The following is a 16,701-nucleotide window of genomic DNA, read 5'->3' as shown; positions in this document are numbered from 1 at the left end:
TCCCTCACCTTTCAGCAAGCCATATAGACAGCAGCTTCTGCACTGTGATGGGCCTAACCAAAAGCACAGAAATATGATTTACACTGCATGGTGCCTCTTCAGATATTCCAAACATAGCTTTCTTAGAGGGTGCATGCTTGCAGAGCTTAAATTTCTTCTCCAACCAGTTGATGCCAATTATCACTTCCCACTTGATTACAGTAATGGATTTAAGCAAAATTAGTAAGATGTTTCTTAGCAGGTGTGCCTGGAGCAGCACAATAGGCAATGGATTATGTGACATTTATTACTTTAGTTTCTAAACTCAACCTTTGCGTAAAAGATTTTAGGAGGACTGAATGCATTTTAAAAGCCATTGATTATATTATTTTAAAACAAATTCAACCCTACTTAAACAACTTTTTAATGATCTTATTATTTGTTAGGCAATATTTAACCCTCAAGGCACCTCCCTGTTCAGAGATGGGACCTATATAAAGAGAAACATCTCAGTGCACTCACACAGGAATTTGCCATTGTAGCTAAAATGTAAACTCCAACTTTGTTTTCTGTGTGAGCTAACTATTAAAGTTAGAAGGCAGTGCTTATCTACACTAACATTTGAAAAGCTTTAGAGGAAGATATCTTAAACACATTTTAAGCTATTTAGTATGTGTAAAGGGTTTTAAAAATAGAAAAGGAAGTGCCTGGGAAATAGGAACAAAGGGCCAGAGGATGAAACAGCAGCATGGTGAAGATGTGTTCCCAGTGAGGTAATCAGAAGTCAGGCAGGAGGAAGAAGGGCTCATTATTATGCTGCAGGAACATTCCGGAAGATGTGGTGGAACATAACACTGTCCCACAGGCATGAAAGTTGTGCCAGAGGCTTGTCTCCCATATGATATAGGAGTATTTCACAGATCGTGGAGCAAGACTGCTGATGGGCAGGGCACGGTGTTTGTAATGCAAGGGAAGATGGACTACACTGGTCCTTGCAACTGCTTACATCCTGAGGTCCACAAGACTTCGGTCCTCTGAGGCACATTATTTCTCTTTGCCTAGAGCTCTCTCTCTACAACTTTTATCCAGGTCTACCTCTTACTTTCATTTCCATTGCAGTCATCCCTAGCACAAGACATCCATAGATTGGCTTCCTTGAACAGCTTGTTTTTGGAACATTCCACCTGTATATCATTCCTTTCTCTGTTCCCCAAATAAAACAGTCTGGCCCTCAGGGTGACTGACATCAATTCAAATACTAGGAAAGCATAATCACATCGAACTAATTTCTACTGATGCTGCTTGCTAACCCACATGGGCCCCTAATTGGTTGGATTGAAATCATGGCAGAGACTGAAGCAAAGACTTGTGCAGTGCTGAACTCCCCACTTCAGTGGGCTGACTACGCTACCTGAAAGTCCACTTTTGACATAAGCCATGCTGTTCAACTATTCTCACAGCATTCCTTCCTTTCAGCTTTAGTCAACAATTCCTTTAAAAATGCAGCAGCAGCAGCAGCAGCAGCAGCAGCAGCAGCAGCAGCAGCAGCATACCTCCTAGCAGGAATAGACCCCCAATGCCTGCCTGTACCCACAGTAACCATTTTTTAACCAGGAATATCTACCCCGGGGCTTGAGTTTAAATCTTTAAACCTTGGCTCTTCACAATGTGAGTTGGAGGCAGAAACAAACACTGGCATGCCTGGGAAGCTCAGAAGGAATATAGAGTCTCAGCCCCTAGTGGGCCAGTTCAATCAGAATTTGTGTCTTTTTTATGTTTTGATACAGGGTTTCTCTGTGTAGCCCTGGCTGTCCTAGAACTCACTATGTAGACCAGGCTGGCCTCAAACTCAGAGATCTGCCTTTCTCTGCCTCTAGAGTGCTGGGATTAAAGGCATGCGCCACTATTGCCTAGCTCAGAATTTGTATCTTAACCTGATCCCATGTGACAAATATGGTTAAATCAAAACTTGGAAGACTCTGGCTTTTTTAAAATGTTTTTTCCTTAAATCATAATGAATTTGGTATATACAAATACATAATCATAATGAGTGCACGGTATTTACATAATTTCTACTCCTTCTTCTCCCCTTCCAACTCCCCCTATGTTTCCCTGCCATATCCTCCTCTAAATTTCATGTTCTCTGCTTCTATAGTTATTGCATATATGCATGTATATATGAATGCACACATAATGTATTGACTCCAATTAGTGTTGCCCATATGAGCACAGGTTTAGGACTGACCATTTAGACTTGAGTGACATATTAGGGGCTTGTCAATGAAGCCCTTGACTTAATGAACTCCCTGGGACACATATGCTGATTCTAGGGTCACAAAAGCTATCATTAGCCTCTGAGGGAAAGGTGAGAGCCTCCATGTCTGTACTCACTTATAGCCAATATCAGCTCTCGTCTCTGGGCAAAGCCGATGAGGCGCTCCGAGTCTCTGGAGACCACCACAGGAAAGCCATTGTAGTCTGTCTCTTTGATGAGTGTCTCCACGTCCTCCACAGTCATGCTGTCCTGGGTGAGCACTGACAATGGTGGTTCTCCCCTCCGGGGCCGCATCACATCAGTGGCCAGAGTACGGTGGGTGAATTCATCCTTCACATCGAGAAATGGGTACCCATTCAAATGGATGTGGGCTTCATAAATCCCTTCTTTCCCAAAGGCATCAGCCACCCACTTGCTGGTGACAGCAGCTGCCATCAGGGGCACAATGTACTCCAGACCTCCAGTCAGTTCAAACATGATGACTACCAGTGACACTGTCATCCTCGTCACTCCACCTATAACAGAAAAGGACAGTGGGATTTGAAAGCTCAGCCACAGACCCCGAGAATGTGTGATCTGTGCAAACAGACACACTTACAGACCAGAATTTCAGCCCGAGCAGGCTCTTTAATGAGAATTTTCTGTCCTTCTCATACTTGTTCCATGGAGTCAGTCCCACATGATGCTCAGGCTCTGTGAAACCCAGTCTTGCATCAGGGACCTGAATTGCCTGACACAGAGCTCCACTTCAATGAGGAACATGGGTGTCTATTCTTCCAGGTGGTATGCCTGGCCCTTTGATGAGTGGATCCTACCAGAATATCCAGGCTCCTGACAGTGCAAGCAATTCAGAAGCTAAAATATTGGGGAGATTATTAAGAATATTAGTTTGGACAGGGATCTGCCTTTGAATCCCTAGGTATTCAAAGGCAGTTCCAACTAAATCCTACTCCAATAAACCTAAAGCAGGATCTCTTAACCTCAGTACATGAGATATTTGGAGTCTGGCTATTCTATGTTATCAAGAAGGTGCTATGCTTAAAAGCTAAGCAGCTTCTGGGCCCTCTACCCACTATGTACAAGTGCCACTTATAATTATGATAAAGAAAAATGTCTCCAAATATCACCAGAGGCAGAGTCACCCCTTGTTGAGAAGCCATATTCTAGATGGTGCAGCTGTAACACAGTACAGATTTCATCAGCCTGGGCTCTAAATGACTAGACAGAAGAGAATCTTCTGCTAACATGTGAAGATAGGTATAGGTGTGTGTGTGTGTGTGTGTGTGTGTGTGTGTGTGTGTGTGTGTGTTTGTGTGTCTGTGTGTGTGTGTGTCTGTGTGTGTCTGTGTGTATGTGTGTGTTGAACAAAACATGAGCTACCAAGATCTAAGAATTTGCTTGTTACTAGAGGATAGCCTAACCTTATCCAGAGTGAAGTCAATGATCAAATCCATCTCTTCGCTCTTGTGTGACCTCTAAGGTAGATCAGCACCCTGCCCCTTCCCTTCCCCACCCATGGCTGTACCTAGACAGGCTGCAGCTCCCACCATCGCATAAAGCCCTGGTGTGACACAGTCTGCTCCAGGCCTGCACCAGTTCCTGAAGATGATCCAGTCATGGTGATGGTAGGCCAGCTGCTCCACACCGATTCCCACCATCCGGCCTGCCATGGCTCCTACAGCCATGCTGGGGATGAAGAGGCCTGAAGGAATCTCGAAGGAGCACACAGAGAAAAGGTAGCCTGAGATAAGAAGGCGCAGTTTCATCACCCAGTCCCAGGGAGAGTGAAAGTCCCCCACCCCCACACATTTGCATGTGGCTTGGGTCCTCAAAGGAGACACAGTTCTTCAAAACAAGCTGGGAAAAGGTGAGACAAATGATTTGACCTGCTCAATGGCTTAGTTGTTGAACTCCACTGCAACTCAAAAAGAACATAGTTTGACACTTTCATTTCCTGTCCTTCAAAAGCCAGCCCCTTTGCCTGCTGTGCATTAAAGACTGATAAGCTTCACTGCAGATAACATTCCAAGCCAGCATCTGTCACTTGAGCCTCTCACCACTTTCTCACTCCCCTAGCTGTGTCATTCACACTGGCTTTGAAAATTAAATGTCAAGCCACAGCATGAGAATAGATGAGAAAGGCCTTCAACTGCTCCCAGGTAAAATAAAGAAACTGAGTGCATTGTGTCACCATAGCTGTCCTGAATCCCCCAAAAGCTTTTCAAAGACTTAGTACCCTCTTCAAAGGGTGCTGGCTGGACACTTATCAGGGAGAGAGGAGAAAAATCTCCCTTTCCTGACTAAACACATTTTCCAAGAAGCGTTCAGAATATTTTCCAGCCATCTTAGCGGCAGCAAGGAAGCATACTGTGTGGTGTAATAGTAGTTGGTAGTGGTGAGTTTTCTACTTTTATGAATGAAAACATATTTTGGTTTAGCTGGTGAATGTGCTACGGGAGCCCTGACTTCCCATGCTCAATGAGAATCCACAAGCTTGTAGACCTCACAGCAGCTGCTCTTCTCACCACCCCCAGCAGCCATCAATCTGAGGATGGAGACAGATTTTTAACCTCACTGAAGTGAAGTGAAGGAAGCAGCCTCCTGTGCAATTTCTAGAGTCTGGAATGATCTTTAAGAAACTGTCTCTCTGAATTTCCCTTAGTCCACAATCATGGAATCCCCCTTAACTTCAAAGTAGGCCTTTCTTAGTAAGCACAAAGGGTACTGATAGCATTTCCCTTGAACACCAAGACAAACTCCTTTGATAGGAATTGAAGATTAAGGGTGAGTCATCTACTTAATGAGTTCTACCCATCTTGTGCTTTATGAAACCATCATTTCTGAGGATCTGTAAAAAGAATACATTTGTAGAATACCATACAACAATAGTAATGGCCACACATCGTTTGTGGAAATTCATTAAGCTGCGACCAACTCTGTATGAATGGTATATTCTGTTAAGTTTTTTGTTTGTTTGTTTGTTTTTTGTTTTCTTTGTGTTTTTTGAGACAGGGTTTCTCTGTACAACAGTCTTGGCTGTCCTGGAACTCACTTTGTAGACCAGGCTAGCCTCAAACTCGCTGAGATCCACCTGCCTCTGCCTTCCAAGTGCTGGGATTAAAGGCATGTACCACCACCACCCAGGTCTGGTAAGTTTTTAAACAAAAATAACGGTACTAATCACAACAGCTAAGAGGTGGAACCAATCTAAATGTCCATCAAAAGATGAATGGATAAAGAAAATGTGGAAAATACATATACTGAAATACAATAGTGAAATACTCCAATAAAAGGAGCAAAGTATTGAAACATGGTACAACATTGGATAAACCTTGAAACCACGATGATGAATGAAAGATGCCAGACACAAAAGGCCACCAGAATAGGTAGATCCACAGACAGAGAACACATAAATGCTGCAAGAGTTAGAGGGAGGATGGAGAGTAACTATTAATACAGTGTCTTTGGGTGAATGAAAATGTTATGAATCTAAATAGACAATGGCTATGCTGTATTGCGGATGTACATATGACAATGAACTCTTTACTTAAAAATGATCAGCTTGGCCAAGCATGGCACTAACACCTGTAATCCCAGCATTCAGGAGGGCAGGAGGACAACAAGTTCAGAGACATCTTAGTCTAAACATTGAGACACCATCTCAAAGAGAAAAAGAAAGCAATAATGTCTCAGTGACCTTGGAGGTATATATATCTGGGCAGGGTTAAAATAGTGCTTCAAACAGAATGAAAAAACCTGTCTTTTCTCCAAAAATGGAAGCATGTGCTATTATCCACAGCTCTCAAAGGACATCAAGAAAAGGTATATGCAAACAGTCCATGCCATAGGCCTAGCTAAATCCAGACAGGGGATATGTAAGCTGCTCAGTACAGATTCTCTAAATGCTGACTTTGGGTATGTCTCTCCAGAGCCATGTACCCTTCAAGGGCAGCATTCTGCTTTGGGCTGTGTACCTCTCAGACCTAGTATATTGCTCATGATACAGATGATTCTCTGGGGATGTTTACTGACTGAAATGGAGGCCAAACTGGGCTTTGTTTGTCCACTACCTACCATCACCCACACAGCAGGTAAACCTGTGCTTCTAAGAAGGCGTGAGGTGACTTGGTATCCAGCTCTGTATCCCACAAATATCTTATAAATTGGGTTGAACCAATCCACCTACAGCTTCTTCAACTAGAAAATGAAAATAGCCAGATGTGGTACCATATGCCTTAAATACCAGCACTTGGGAGGCAATGAGATCTCTGTGAGTTCAAGGCTGGTCTAGTCTACATATAGCAGGTTCTGGGCTAGCCAGAGTTACATAGTAAGACCCTGTCTTAAAAAAAACTGAAAAAGAAAATGGAAACAAAATCTCTACTTCATACACTTGCTGTTTAGCGAACTGTTTCCTTTTGATTAAAAGACCAAGCACATGAGAACATTCAAGAAAGGTCAGTGTTCTTCTTCTTCAAATCGTAATTTTATTTTGGAGAACAATGTGCTGTATCCAGAAAAACATGCCCTCCTCTACTTCTTTCTACTTCACTTACCTTCATGCCAAAGGTAAATATAGTAATGACTATTTTGAAGATCAGTGCCAAGGCCAGCTGCCACATCGCTGTGTAAACCCCAACTCCAGCTGGCCGGTCTGGAATGTCATCTACAGGCCGAGTCATGTTGGGGTCATTGATGTAGTCACAGAGCTGAGAGGATTCAAGAGCCCCACAGTCATTGAACAGCTCAGAAATGAGCTCACTGGTGCTCTGGCGAGTGTATGGATTGGGATAGGCGATGATGGCAGTGATGGCTGTCACCACAATGACCTCCAACACTGGGTACTTCCCCAGCCTGGTAGTTTTACGCCTCCTGCACCAGGCAATGTTGCAGCGTGTGAAGAGGGTTCCCCACAAACCCCCAAAGACTCCAAGCAGGATGAAGGGGAAGAGTTCAGCCATATACCAGGGTGTATGATACTCCACATAAAAGAGAACCAGGCGACTATTTCCAAAGGGGTTGATGGAGCGCAGTGTGAATGCCGCCACCAGGGCTGCGAAAAATGACCTCCACAAGGTTTTCAAGGGAAAGTAGTAACTGACCTGAGACGAACAAATAGAAAATCAGAGAGGGACCAAAGAAAGGACTGCTCAGAGCCTTTCTCTTGGGTGAGCAGTTGGCACTTGATATAAGACACAGACTAAAAATCAAAAGTATATGCTACTCATTTAATCAGTTTATGTTTAGTTGTGACCAAAAAGCACCAACAATGACACTTAAGGGAATTAATGTCTAAACGTAGACTGGTGAGCTGAGTTCTAGATACAGCTTGGTGTTACAGTTTTTACCTAGCAGTCATAAGACCTTGGGTTCAATACCCAGTACTACGAAACTTAGTAAACAAATAACAAAAATGAAACAGCTTTAACCAAAATGATGTTTTTTAAGAGAAATAGAAGGCTGGGAGTATAGTATGCTTACTATGCTCAAGACCCTGAGTTTCATCCCCAACACCACAAAAATGATAAAAAATTAATATACGTACTCATAATACTGTTCATGTCTCAGAAGTCCTCCCAAATTCAATAATTCTTATCGTATGAACAACAGAATAGATAAAGGGCTGGAAAATTCTAGCCTACAAGTCAACTCCTTGCCCAGAAAATATATTTCTATGGCAGCAGAATTTTTATATTTATGAATGGTTAGGAGAACAAAAGTAACTAATTATACCCTGACATATTCATTAAAAGATCAACATCTTTGTGACACATAAGAACTATAAAAGGTGAAATTTCAAAGCGATAAAAAAAGTTTTCAGCCACGTAGCCATGCCTACTCATGGATATTGCTCCAAGGACATAGTCAATTGGCTGTGGCAAAAAGTGTGTGGCTCCTGAAACTCACATAGTTAACTCTCTTGAACTTTTCAGAGGAATGTTTACTAACCCCTGGAATGGTCCATTAGGTTCCCAAATCAAGTTGGAAACCAGTTGGTCTATATTCCCACACTAGAAATCTCCACAAATTTTTTATTGGCAATTTTGAAAACAGTACCTGAGAACACGTTTTAACAGCAGAAATTGTGTTCCTTAATTTATTGCATGAAGTTTGTTCAACAGTTTTTGTGCTGTCAGCCACCCCATATTTCTGGCCACTCAAAACCACAAAAGCCCATTTCCCCCCCCATCTCACCTCCTCCAGACTGAAGAGCACACCTCCTATGGGAGCACCAAAGGCCACAGAGACACCAGCAGCAGCTGCAGCCGAAAGCACCTGCAAAGCGAGAAGTTAAAGGTGGGCTCTGGGGACTTTAGTGCAGGCGGGATGACGTAGGGACTCCAAGAAGTTATGTCCCCTGTAGGTGGGAGGGAGCTGGCTCACCTCACGCCTCTTGCCCTCATTCTTGCTATACTTGGAGAAAAGGCTGCTGAAGAAGTTGCCACAGCAACAAGCCACATGCACCAGTGGCCCCTCTTTCCCAAGGCTCAGGCCAGAAGACACAACCAGTACCAAGGTAACAGTCTTGATTAGCAGCGTCCATTTCCCCAGGTAGCCTCTGATGATAAATCCACTCAAAATGGTCTTTATCTGCAACAGAAGACAGAGAGTGAGGGGAATGAACAACATTGGTCCATGGCTAGGAAAGAAGCTGCAATGACTCTGAACAAGACTAAGTCATAGAGATGGAAGGCTAGCTCAGTTCCTTTGACTAGAATTTTGTACCAGCAAAAGTTTGTGTCTTATTACAGTAGCCCTCGTACCCATGGAGACACATCCCAAGATCCCCAATGGACTCCTGAAACCCAGATTATGTCCAACTGTATATATACCATATTAAAGTTTAATTCATAAATTAAGACCAGTAAGAGATTAACACCAAGCTGGGTGGTAGTGGCACACACCTTTAATCTCAGAACTGAGAATGCAGAGGCAGGGGGATCTCTGTGAGTTAGAGGCCAATCTGGTCTACAAATCAAGTTCCAGCACAGCCAGAGCTGTTACACAGAGAAATCCTGTCTCAAAAAACAAACAAAACAAAACAAAAAAAAATAAAATAAAAAAGAGAGAGAGAGATTAACACCAGTAATTAACAAAATAGAACAATTACAACAACCAAAATAAGTTTCCATTTGTTTTTTTGTCCACCTAACATTAATGCCTTTTTCATTTTAATTAGGCGCTTATAAAATTTTTGCAATTAGGGTGTATATTGGAAGTACCACAGATTGCTTTTCTTTTCTTTTCTTTTCTTTTTGAGCTGGAGGTCTCACTATGTGACCCTGGCTGTCCTGGAACTCACTACCTGGACCAGGCTAGCCTTGAACTCAGAGATTCACCTGCCTCTGCTTCTCCAATGCTGGAATTAAAGGTTTCATGCCCAGTCATAGATTACTTTTTTAAATAGATAATTTTAGCATACAAAATAATGGATTTCACTATGCTGTTTCCATACATATCAATCATATACTTTGTTCCTATTGTGTCATATGAAAACACTTTTGAGTACAAGGAGAACTATATTACTCTTTTGCAGACTTGCTCCATTTTGTCAATGCCAAACAATGGCTTTATTCCTACAAGTACATTTCAATCTTTGCCTAGAATTCAATTGGATGCCAGTATCTATGATGGACTTTGTATACTGAAGTTCACTCCCCCAAGTGATTCAATACTTTTCTACCTCCAACCTCTGCCACAATGAGCAAAAAAGAGTGAATGTTTACCATTGAGCTAGCAACTTTCAAGCCCCTGATTAGATTCATGAGATACTAGGTCAGTTAATCAAATTCCCAGCCAGTTTTCCCAATTGCATGCTATGTTATAGAATAATGTTTTCCCTTTTCAGTGTCAGTTACATAACATGAAAATGTCTTCTTGTGGACATTACTCAGCCAAGTAAAACAACTTCTCAAACATTGAACACAATGCTTCTCAAGCTCATCAGAATCACTTGGCGAACTAGAAAGTATCAAGGAGTAGCTCTCCCTACAGAGATCTAATCAAGGCCTAACGCTCCCTACAGAGATCTAATGTAACTGCCCAGAGATGCAGCCAAGGCAAAGAGAATTTTACAGCTAGATGATTCTAAAATGCTCTGCTCCCATAGAAAGTAACACAAATATCCATAACTTCTCAATATTTAGGGGTCATCACTGAAACACAATTTGTTCTTTCAATGCTTACTTGTATTGTTTATCATGTCAACTTTGTTGACTTGGAGAGGTTATGAATAGGCTAATCCTCACATTTCAAAGGACTGTGCATAGGACTCTTCATCTCAGGATTTTGATAGAGACCTCTTGCCTTTTAATGGGTTAGGGTTAAGACACGATCTCACTATGTAGGCCAAGCAGACCTGCCTCCACCTCCCAAGTGGTGAGATTAGTGGTGTGCATCACAGAGTCACTCAGATAATCGTTTTTCATTTCTCAATTTGAGGAGGAGAGAAAGAGAATGAGGAGAATAGAGAGAGGGAGATGGGGAGGGAAGAGAGAGAGAGAGAGAGAGAGAGAGAGAGAGAGAGAGAGAGAGAGAGAGAGAGAGAGAGAGAGAGAGATCCCAAAATTCTCTGTGAGCTCCTTCCTACAGAACATATGCCAGGACTCTTAACTATAGTCAGACAGTATTTCTTGAACTAGCATTTAACTACTCAGATAAACTAGTGGTGGTTAAACTAGTATTTAACTAGTGGTAGTTGCCCTAATTGAGCCTGTGCTTTGGGGATATCAGAACTCTGTATGGAACAGATGTCTGATTATGCCTGCCACAATCTAGCCCTTTTGTGTTGCCTCAAATAAAAATATCTATAATTTTTGTCAGTTAGTTAATATGGATTTATACCCCGGGGTACATTTTAAAAGCATAATACCACTTAGAAAATCACAAGCATCTAAATTACCCGAGCCTTTGCCAGCAATGACATGTGGTAAATTGAACAATGTAATAGTTATTTTGCAATTCTTTAAAATAATTTTATAAAATTGTCATGATCAAATTAAGAACTAAAGAAGGCAAATTTGTTCCCGGGAGATGCCCAAATCTAATTACTTTAATTTGAACTGATAGAGACTGAAGCAAGCAGGGCTTTAGTGAGATGTATTGCAGAGACTTTTACTAGGTGGTGTTACCCTTAAGACCAAAGCTCTTTCTAATTGATAAATGTTTGTATGAATGTTCATATATTGTGAAGAACAGAAATTAGTGAAGAATAAGTTCTGAGAGGATGCAATTTCTTGTCCAGGTGGTAGTGAACAATCACGGCTTTTCGGAATTGAGAGTTCCAAGAGGAACTCAGTTTTCTCCAAACTCTGAAGTCCAAGAAACCACAAGTGTTCACTTTTATTTTACTTGCGTGTATGTGTGGTTTGTGTGGTATGTGTGTGGTATATGGGCATGCACACAGGTCCATGCACCCATGTATGCACTTACAGACACTAGAGGAGGATGCTGAGTGTCTTCTCTATCACTGTCTACTTACTTATTCCTTGAGGCAGGGTCTCTCACTAAGCACTAAGCTTACTATTTCAGCTGGGCTGACTGGTGAGTGAGTTCCCAGGATATGCCCATCTCTGTTCAACAATACTGGCCCTATGGGGATGTGTAGCCAAGCTCAACTTGTATTTGAATGCTGAATATTCCAACTCAAGCCCTCATGCTTGCAGAGCAAGCACTCTTACCCCCTGAGCTGTCTTCTCAGCTCAAGTGTTCATCTTCAAATGTGCTTTACAGAACTTACACAGTGCATTTATTACACAAAAATTCTCTAACTTAGCATTTAAAATGGTTATAGTGATGCACATCTGTAATCCCAGGCAAGACTCAGGAAGCTCAGATTAAAAGATTGATGAAAGTTCAAGACCAGCCCAGGCTACATTGTAGTTCCACAGAGTTAGAGCTATATAGTGAGGTTTTTTTTTTTCAAAGAGATTTTCACATTAAATAATCAAAATATTGTGGAAGAAAATTCTTAGAGGGATGAGCAATTTTGAAAACTGGCTTTGGACTAGTTTGTAGCTCAATAGCTCAAGGCCTTAGGTCTCACCCTCAGCATCATAAAGTGATGTGAATATGTACCTATGTGCATTGTGTCCAAAGTCTGCTTTTGTGCTATCTCCCATACAACATATTCCAGCAGATCACATGACTCCAGTAAGACACAGTAGTTTTTCTAAGCAGTTCAGCCCATATCTTTGCTAATGTAAAGTAGCATGGCCCCAATCCCTACTTTAAGTCAGTTTCCACAGTGATCTGGCTTTTGACTCAGAGAAGCTTCTTTTCATACACACAAAAAAATACGGATTTACATAAACTTTTCACTTTGTCCATCTTCTTCAAGAACCATGGTTGGTTCTGTCTTCCTAGGTGAAGGAGTTCCAGCTCTACTACACTTACAGTGCAGGCATTGCTACTGCTGACTCATACCAGCCCACCTCAACTGTGAAATCTCCATTGGTTCATAAAACTTTCAGACTACCACGAATGCTTTGAAAACAGAAAAATGACTCTATTAAGTAATTGTGGCTAAAAGAGTGCTGGTAGGACAAGTGCTCTTATACTTTCCACCACGTTTAAGAAATACAAGGGCAGATATCTTTGGAAGCTCTGTTTGCCTCACCAGCAGAAGCTTCCTTCTTCCCCCTCCACTTCCAATAATTCCATTGCATTTCTTGATCAAGTTAGTACATAGGTTGCTTCATTTTAGCTACCTGTGATTGCCATATAAATGGACCGATACTTAAGGTATCCATTCACTTTTTACTTTCCACACTTGACATCACTGTTATGAGTATTATCCATGTCACATGTCATTTTATCACATAAGAAACTTGAATGTGCAACTGTCACCAAAAATGGTATCTACTTTGGGGTCAGTAACATCTCTCAGCAGGTAAAAGCTCTTGCCAATGTACTTAGTGATCTTAGTTCAATTCCCAGCACCCACATGAAGATGGAAGGAGAGAACTGATTCCACAAAGTTGTCCTCTGATCTCTACACAGGCACTATGGCATGTGTAGAGCCCCACTTCAACCGTGTACATCACATGATTGCACACAATGTAATAATAAATAAAAATGTCTTTTAAAAGATGTCCACATTGGAGAAGAAACATTCAAGCAGCTACTCAAAGACAAAGGTCACATCTGTCTACAAGATCACCAGTGCAACCATTCATCGCTGCTTCTTGGAAAGGAGACAAGGATTGATCCAGTGTGCATTTTATTGCTGTTTTAAAATCCCTAATGGCCATCTTCCTGTTTGGAGAAAAGCTTGAGTAAAAACATGCCTACTAGTGGACAGTAAGATCATGAAGTGGGACAGTAATAATTCTCCATCCTTTTTATTGTTCAGCATGCCTTAGGCTTTGAGTGTTAAAACAGTGAGTTCTGAGATAATACTTGCTTTAAAAATGCAAAATGCCACCCATGCTATTCATTCATCAGAGAAGAATTTAAGCATAATGAAAATTTTGAGATTGCTTACAGATAATTTCCCCCAAGAGAAATTCAAGGTGAATGCAGAAAAGTGTCTCTAGTTGAACTGAGCTGTATAGGAAAACATAAAATGTACATTTCAATATTAGCCTCTAATCTACCATCTCACACCTGTGCTAGGGTGCCATGGCTGTCTACACCTGCTGTGACCACTTTCTGTTGATTTTGGAATATACCCCACCTTAGTTCTCACAAACTGCAATGCTGCTAGCCCCCACTTTCCACAAGCAAACATCAAAGTTTTTCAACATGTGAAATATTTATTTATTGTAGCATTTACATATGTGGAGGCAATTTAACATGTGTGACACTGTGTTACTGTTCTTAGAAGATTTCTCTCCTCCCATATGTCAGGTTTTGAGTATTGTGACCACACTCTGACCCATTTTTCTCATAATTCTGTGATTTTTAGTGTGCTATTTTGCATAGCACCATATGCTTTCAAAGTGTACACACTTCATTAAAGCAGAATTAGCTATTGAGGAAATCGGGTAGAATGAGGTAGTTTGAATGAGAATGGCCCCCCATAGGCTCATATGTTAGTCATCAGTGAGTGGCACTATTTGGGAGGGATTAGGAGGTTTGGCCTTTTTGGAAGAATTATATCACTGAGGGATGGGCCTTGGGTTTTCAAAAACACAAGACAAGCCTGGTGGTTCTTTTTCTTTCAGATGTAGAACTCTGAGTTACTTCCCCAGCACCATGTCAGCCTGCATGTCACCATGCTCCCCATCATGATGACAATGGTCTAAACCTCTGAAACTGTAAGCTAACCCCAATTAAATGCTTTCCTTTATAAGAGTTGCCATGGTCATGGCCTCTTCACAGCAATAGAACACTAAATAAGACAGGTTAGGTAAAGCAGTTTGGTTGGATGTTCTTGAAGTAATATGTCAAAATAAATTGCCAAAAATTCAGTATGACATATCAATACATATTTTACACTCTTGAAACAAGTCTATATTGTACTTTTTCAGTACATCTTCCTTATATATCTTCTATCCCTTTGTGTGACCAGCATTGGTGTGGGAAGACACAACACAGGGTTAACTGGACTGGGGATGTAGTTAAGTTAGTAGAGTATTTCCCTAGCATTCACAAAGCTCTGGGTTCAAACCCCAGCAACACATAAACCCATGCTGGTAGTCTATACTTTCAATCCCAGCACCTGGAAAATTGAGGAAGGAGGATAAGTAATTCAAGGTCATCTTTGACTACATAGTAAGTTTTCAGATAGCATGAGATACATGGAAAGCTGTATCCAAAGATAAATAAATACTTTTTTTTTAAAGTAAGAGGTGAAACAGGGACCCAGTGCCACCATCAGCTAACAACTCAACTTTCAACTTACCCTCTCCACTGCTACGCAAGGAACAATGCAAGTGTGCTAACTAGAGATAATATGCAAGACATTTTATGATTTCTGGTTAGCATTTTGCCCAGGATATTCCAGGCGTCAGCTCAATGACCATCATTTGACCCAGCAGATTCTCCCAGGCTTCAAGTTTGATCTCAGTGAATGATGAAGTCACTTCCATGATACAGTGGCTACATCAAATGGCTGAAAATTATTTACAAGAACTGTACTTTCACACAGGCATAGTCACAGTGTACGCACTGAAAGCAGAATTAATTTTTTTAATTATTTATTTATTATATATACAGTGCTCTGCCTACACGAATGTCTGCACACCAGAAGAGGGCACCAGATCTCATTATAGATGGTTGTGAGCCACCATGTGGTTGCTAGAAATTGGACTCAGAACCTCTGAAAAGCAGCCAGTGTTCTTAACCTCTGAACCATCTCTCCAACCCCCAGAATTATTTTTCAAAGATTCCTATTACCCTGTCACCAGAAAAAAAAAAAAGTGGCAAAAGCTTCTGATCACCAGTAAACTTTCCCAGCAATACTCCTCCACTACTGTCTGTTTTTCACATTTCATCATAGAGTTACTACAGTAGCATGTTTACATGAATGCTTTGTGAACCCAGATTCTTCAGGCTTTAAGAGTTTATCTTGGCTTCTAAGGCAGAGGTCTAATCATTGGAGAAGCAACAGATCAAAACTACTGAATACAGCACCCATTGTAAAGCCAGACTGCTGGGTTCACCTCACAACTTGCCAGCTTAGAGACTTTAGGGAAGTTACTTAACTGGTTTTTATTCTAGCTTCCTTAACTACTAAGTGAACTCACTGTGCCTATCTAGTAAGCTTATTGTGAGGATTATAGCTAGCACACAGGACTTCAGCCACAACTTACCTCAGGTATGCCAGAGCCACAGGCATATGGTGCAAATACACGTACCAGGGAGACAGCCAGAAATGCAAACAGCAATGCCCATAGAATGTACATTAAGTAATTCAGAATGTAAGCACTGGCACCCTAAAGAGCAGACACAAAACAAGGAAGAAGCAATGAACCATAGCAGACCTGAATAGTTTACCCAACCCCACCATCTCCATCAGGAAAGTGAAGCTGTGATGGGCTCAGAGAGGTTCATCCCAGGCCTGCATAAACAAAAGAAACAATTGTTGCTATTGCTACAGTCTCTACACACAAACAACATCAGGTGTTTCTCCAGGAGCTATTTACACAAACCTTCCAGGGGATGAAACCTCAGCAGTAATGGAAAGCAAGGATGATGCCGGGTTGTAATCACCACTTGCACTGTAGTTAATAGAAGGTGTGGCGCAGAAAACTCTGGCTGTGAGACTCTGGATGATTTGTTTTGTCTTGTCTGTGGTGGGATGGCTTCTCTTAGCTTTCATTACAGCCACACCCAGACCACAGTGAATAAGCGTCAGTTCTGTGTTTGAGAAGGCTGCTTCTCTAACTGTGGTCCATGGACCAACAGCATCAGTATCACCTGGGAGGTTGGCAGAAACATAACCTGTGGGTCCCACCCTAGGGCTGCCAAATCAGATACTTCACACAGGCACATAGCCCAGT

The 16,701-nt window shown here is 41.6% G+C and overlaps 1 protein-coding gene across 2 annotated transcripts in view; it reads right to left on the bottom strand.

Annotated features, from left to right (window-relative positions):
• The window catches only part of Clcn4 (chloride voltage-gated channel 4), a 67,449-nt gene that overhangs the window by 15,526 nt on the left and 35,222 nt on the right, over nucleotides 1–16,701 (bottom strand). For both annotated transcript variants that reach the window (XM_052712492.1, XM_052712576.1), the window contains exons 6-11: nucleotides 16,012–16,134; nucleotides 8,639–8,845; nucleotides 8,450–8,530; nucleotides 6,811–7,356; nucleotides 3,780–3,966; nucleotides 2,371–2,769 (exon numbers count right to left, since the gene is read on the bottom strand). In XM_052712492.1, coding sequence (XP_052568452.1) covers nucleotides 2,371–2,769; nucleotides 3,780–3,966; nucleotides 6,811–7,356; nucleotides 8,450–8,530; nucleotides 8,639–8,845; nucleotides 16,012–16,134 — 1,543 coding nt within the window. The remainder of the gene's footprint in view (nucleotides 1–2,370; nucleotides 2,770–3,779; nucleotides 3,967–6,810; nucleotides 7,357–8,449; nucleotides 8,531–8,638; nucleotides 8,846–16,011; nucleotides 16,135–16,701) is intronic.

Source organism: Peromyscus californicus, unplaced genomic scaffold, assembly GCF_007827085.1.
Source record: "Peromyscus californicus insignis strain IS unplaced genomic scaffold, ASM782708v3 Scaffold_10__1_contigs__length_136768540, whole genome shotgun sequence".
NCBI classification, from domain to species: Eukaryota; Metazoa; Chordata; class Mammalia; order Rodentia; family Cricetidae; genus Peromyscus; species Peromyscus californicus.
Note: the sequence above shows the minus strand (reverse complement) of the source record. Positions and strands in the feature narration are given on the sequence as shown.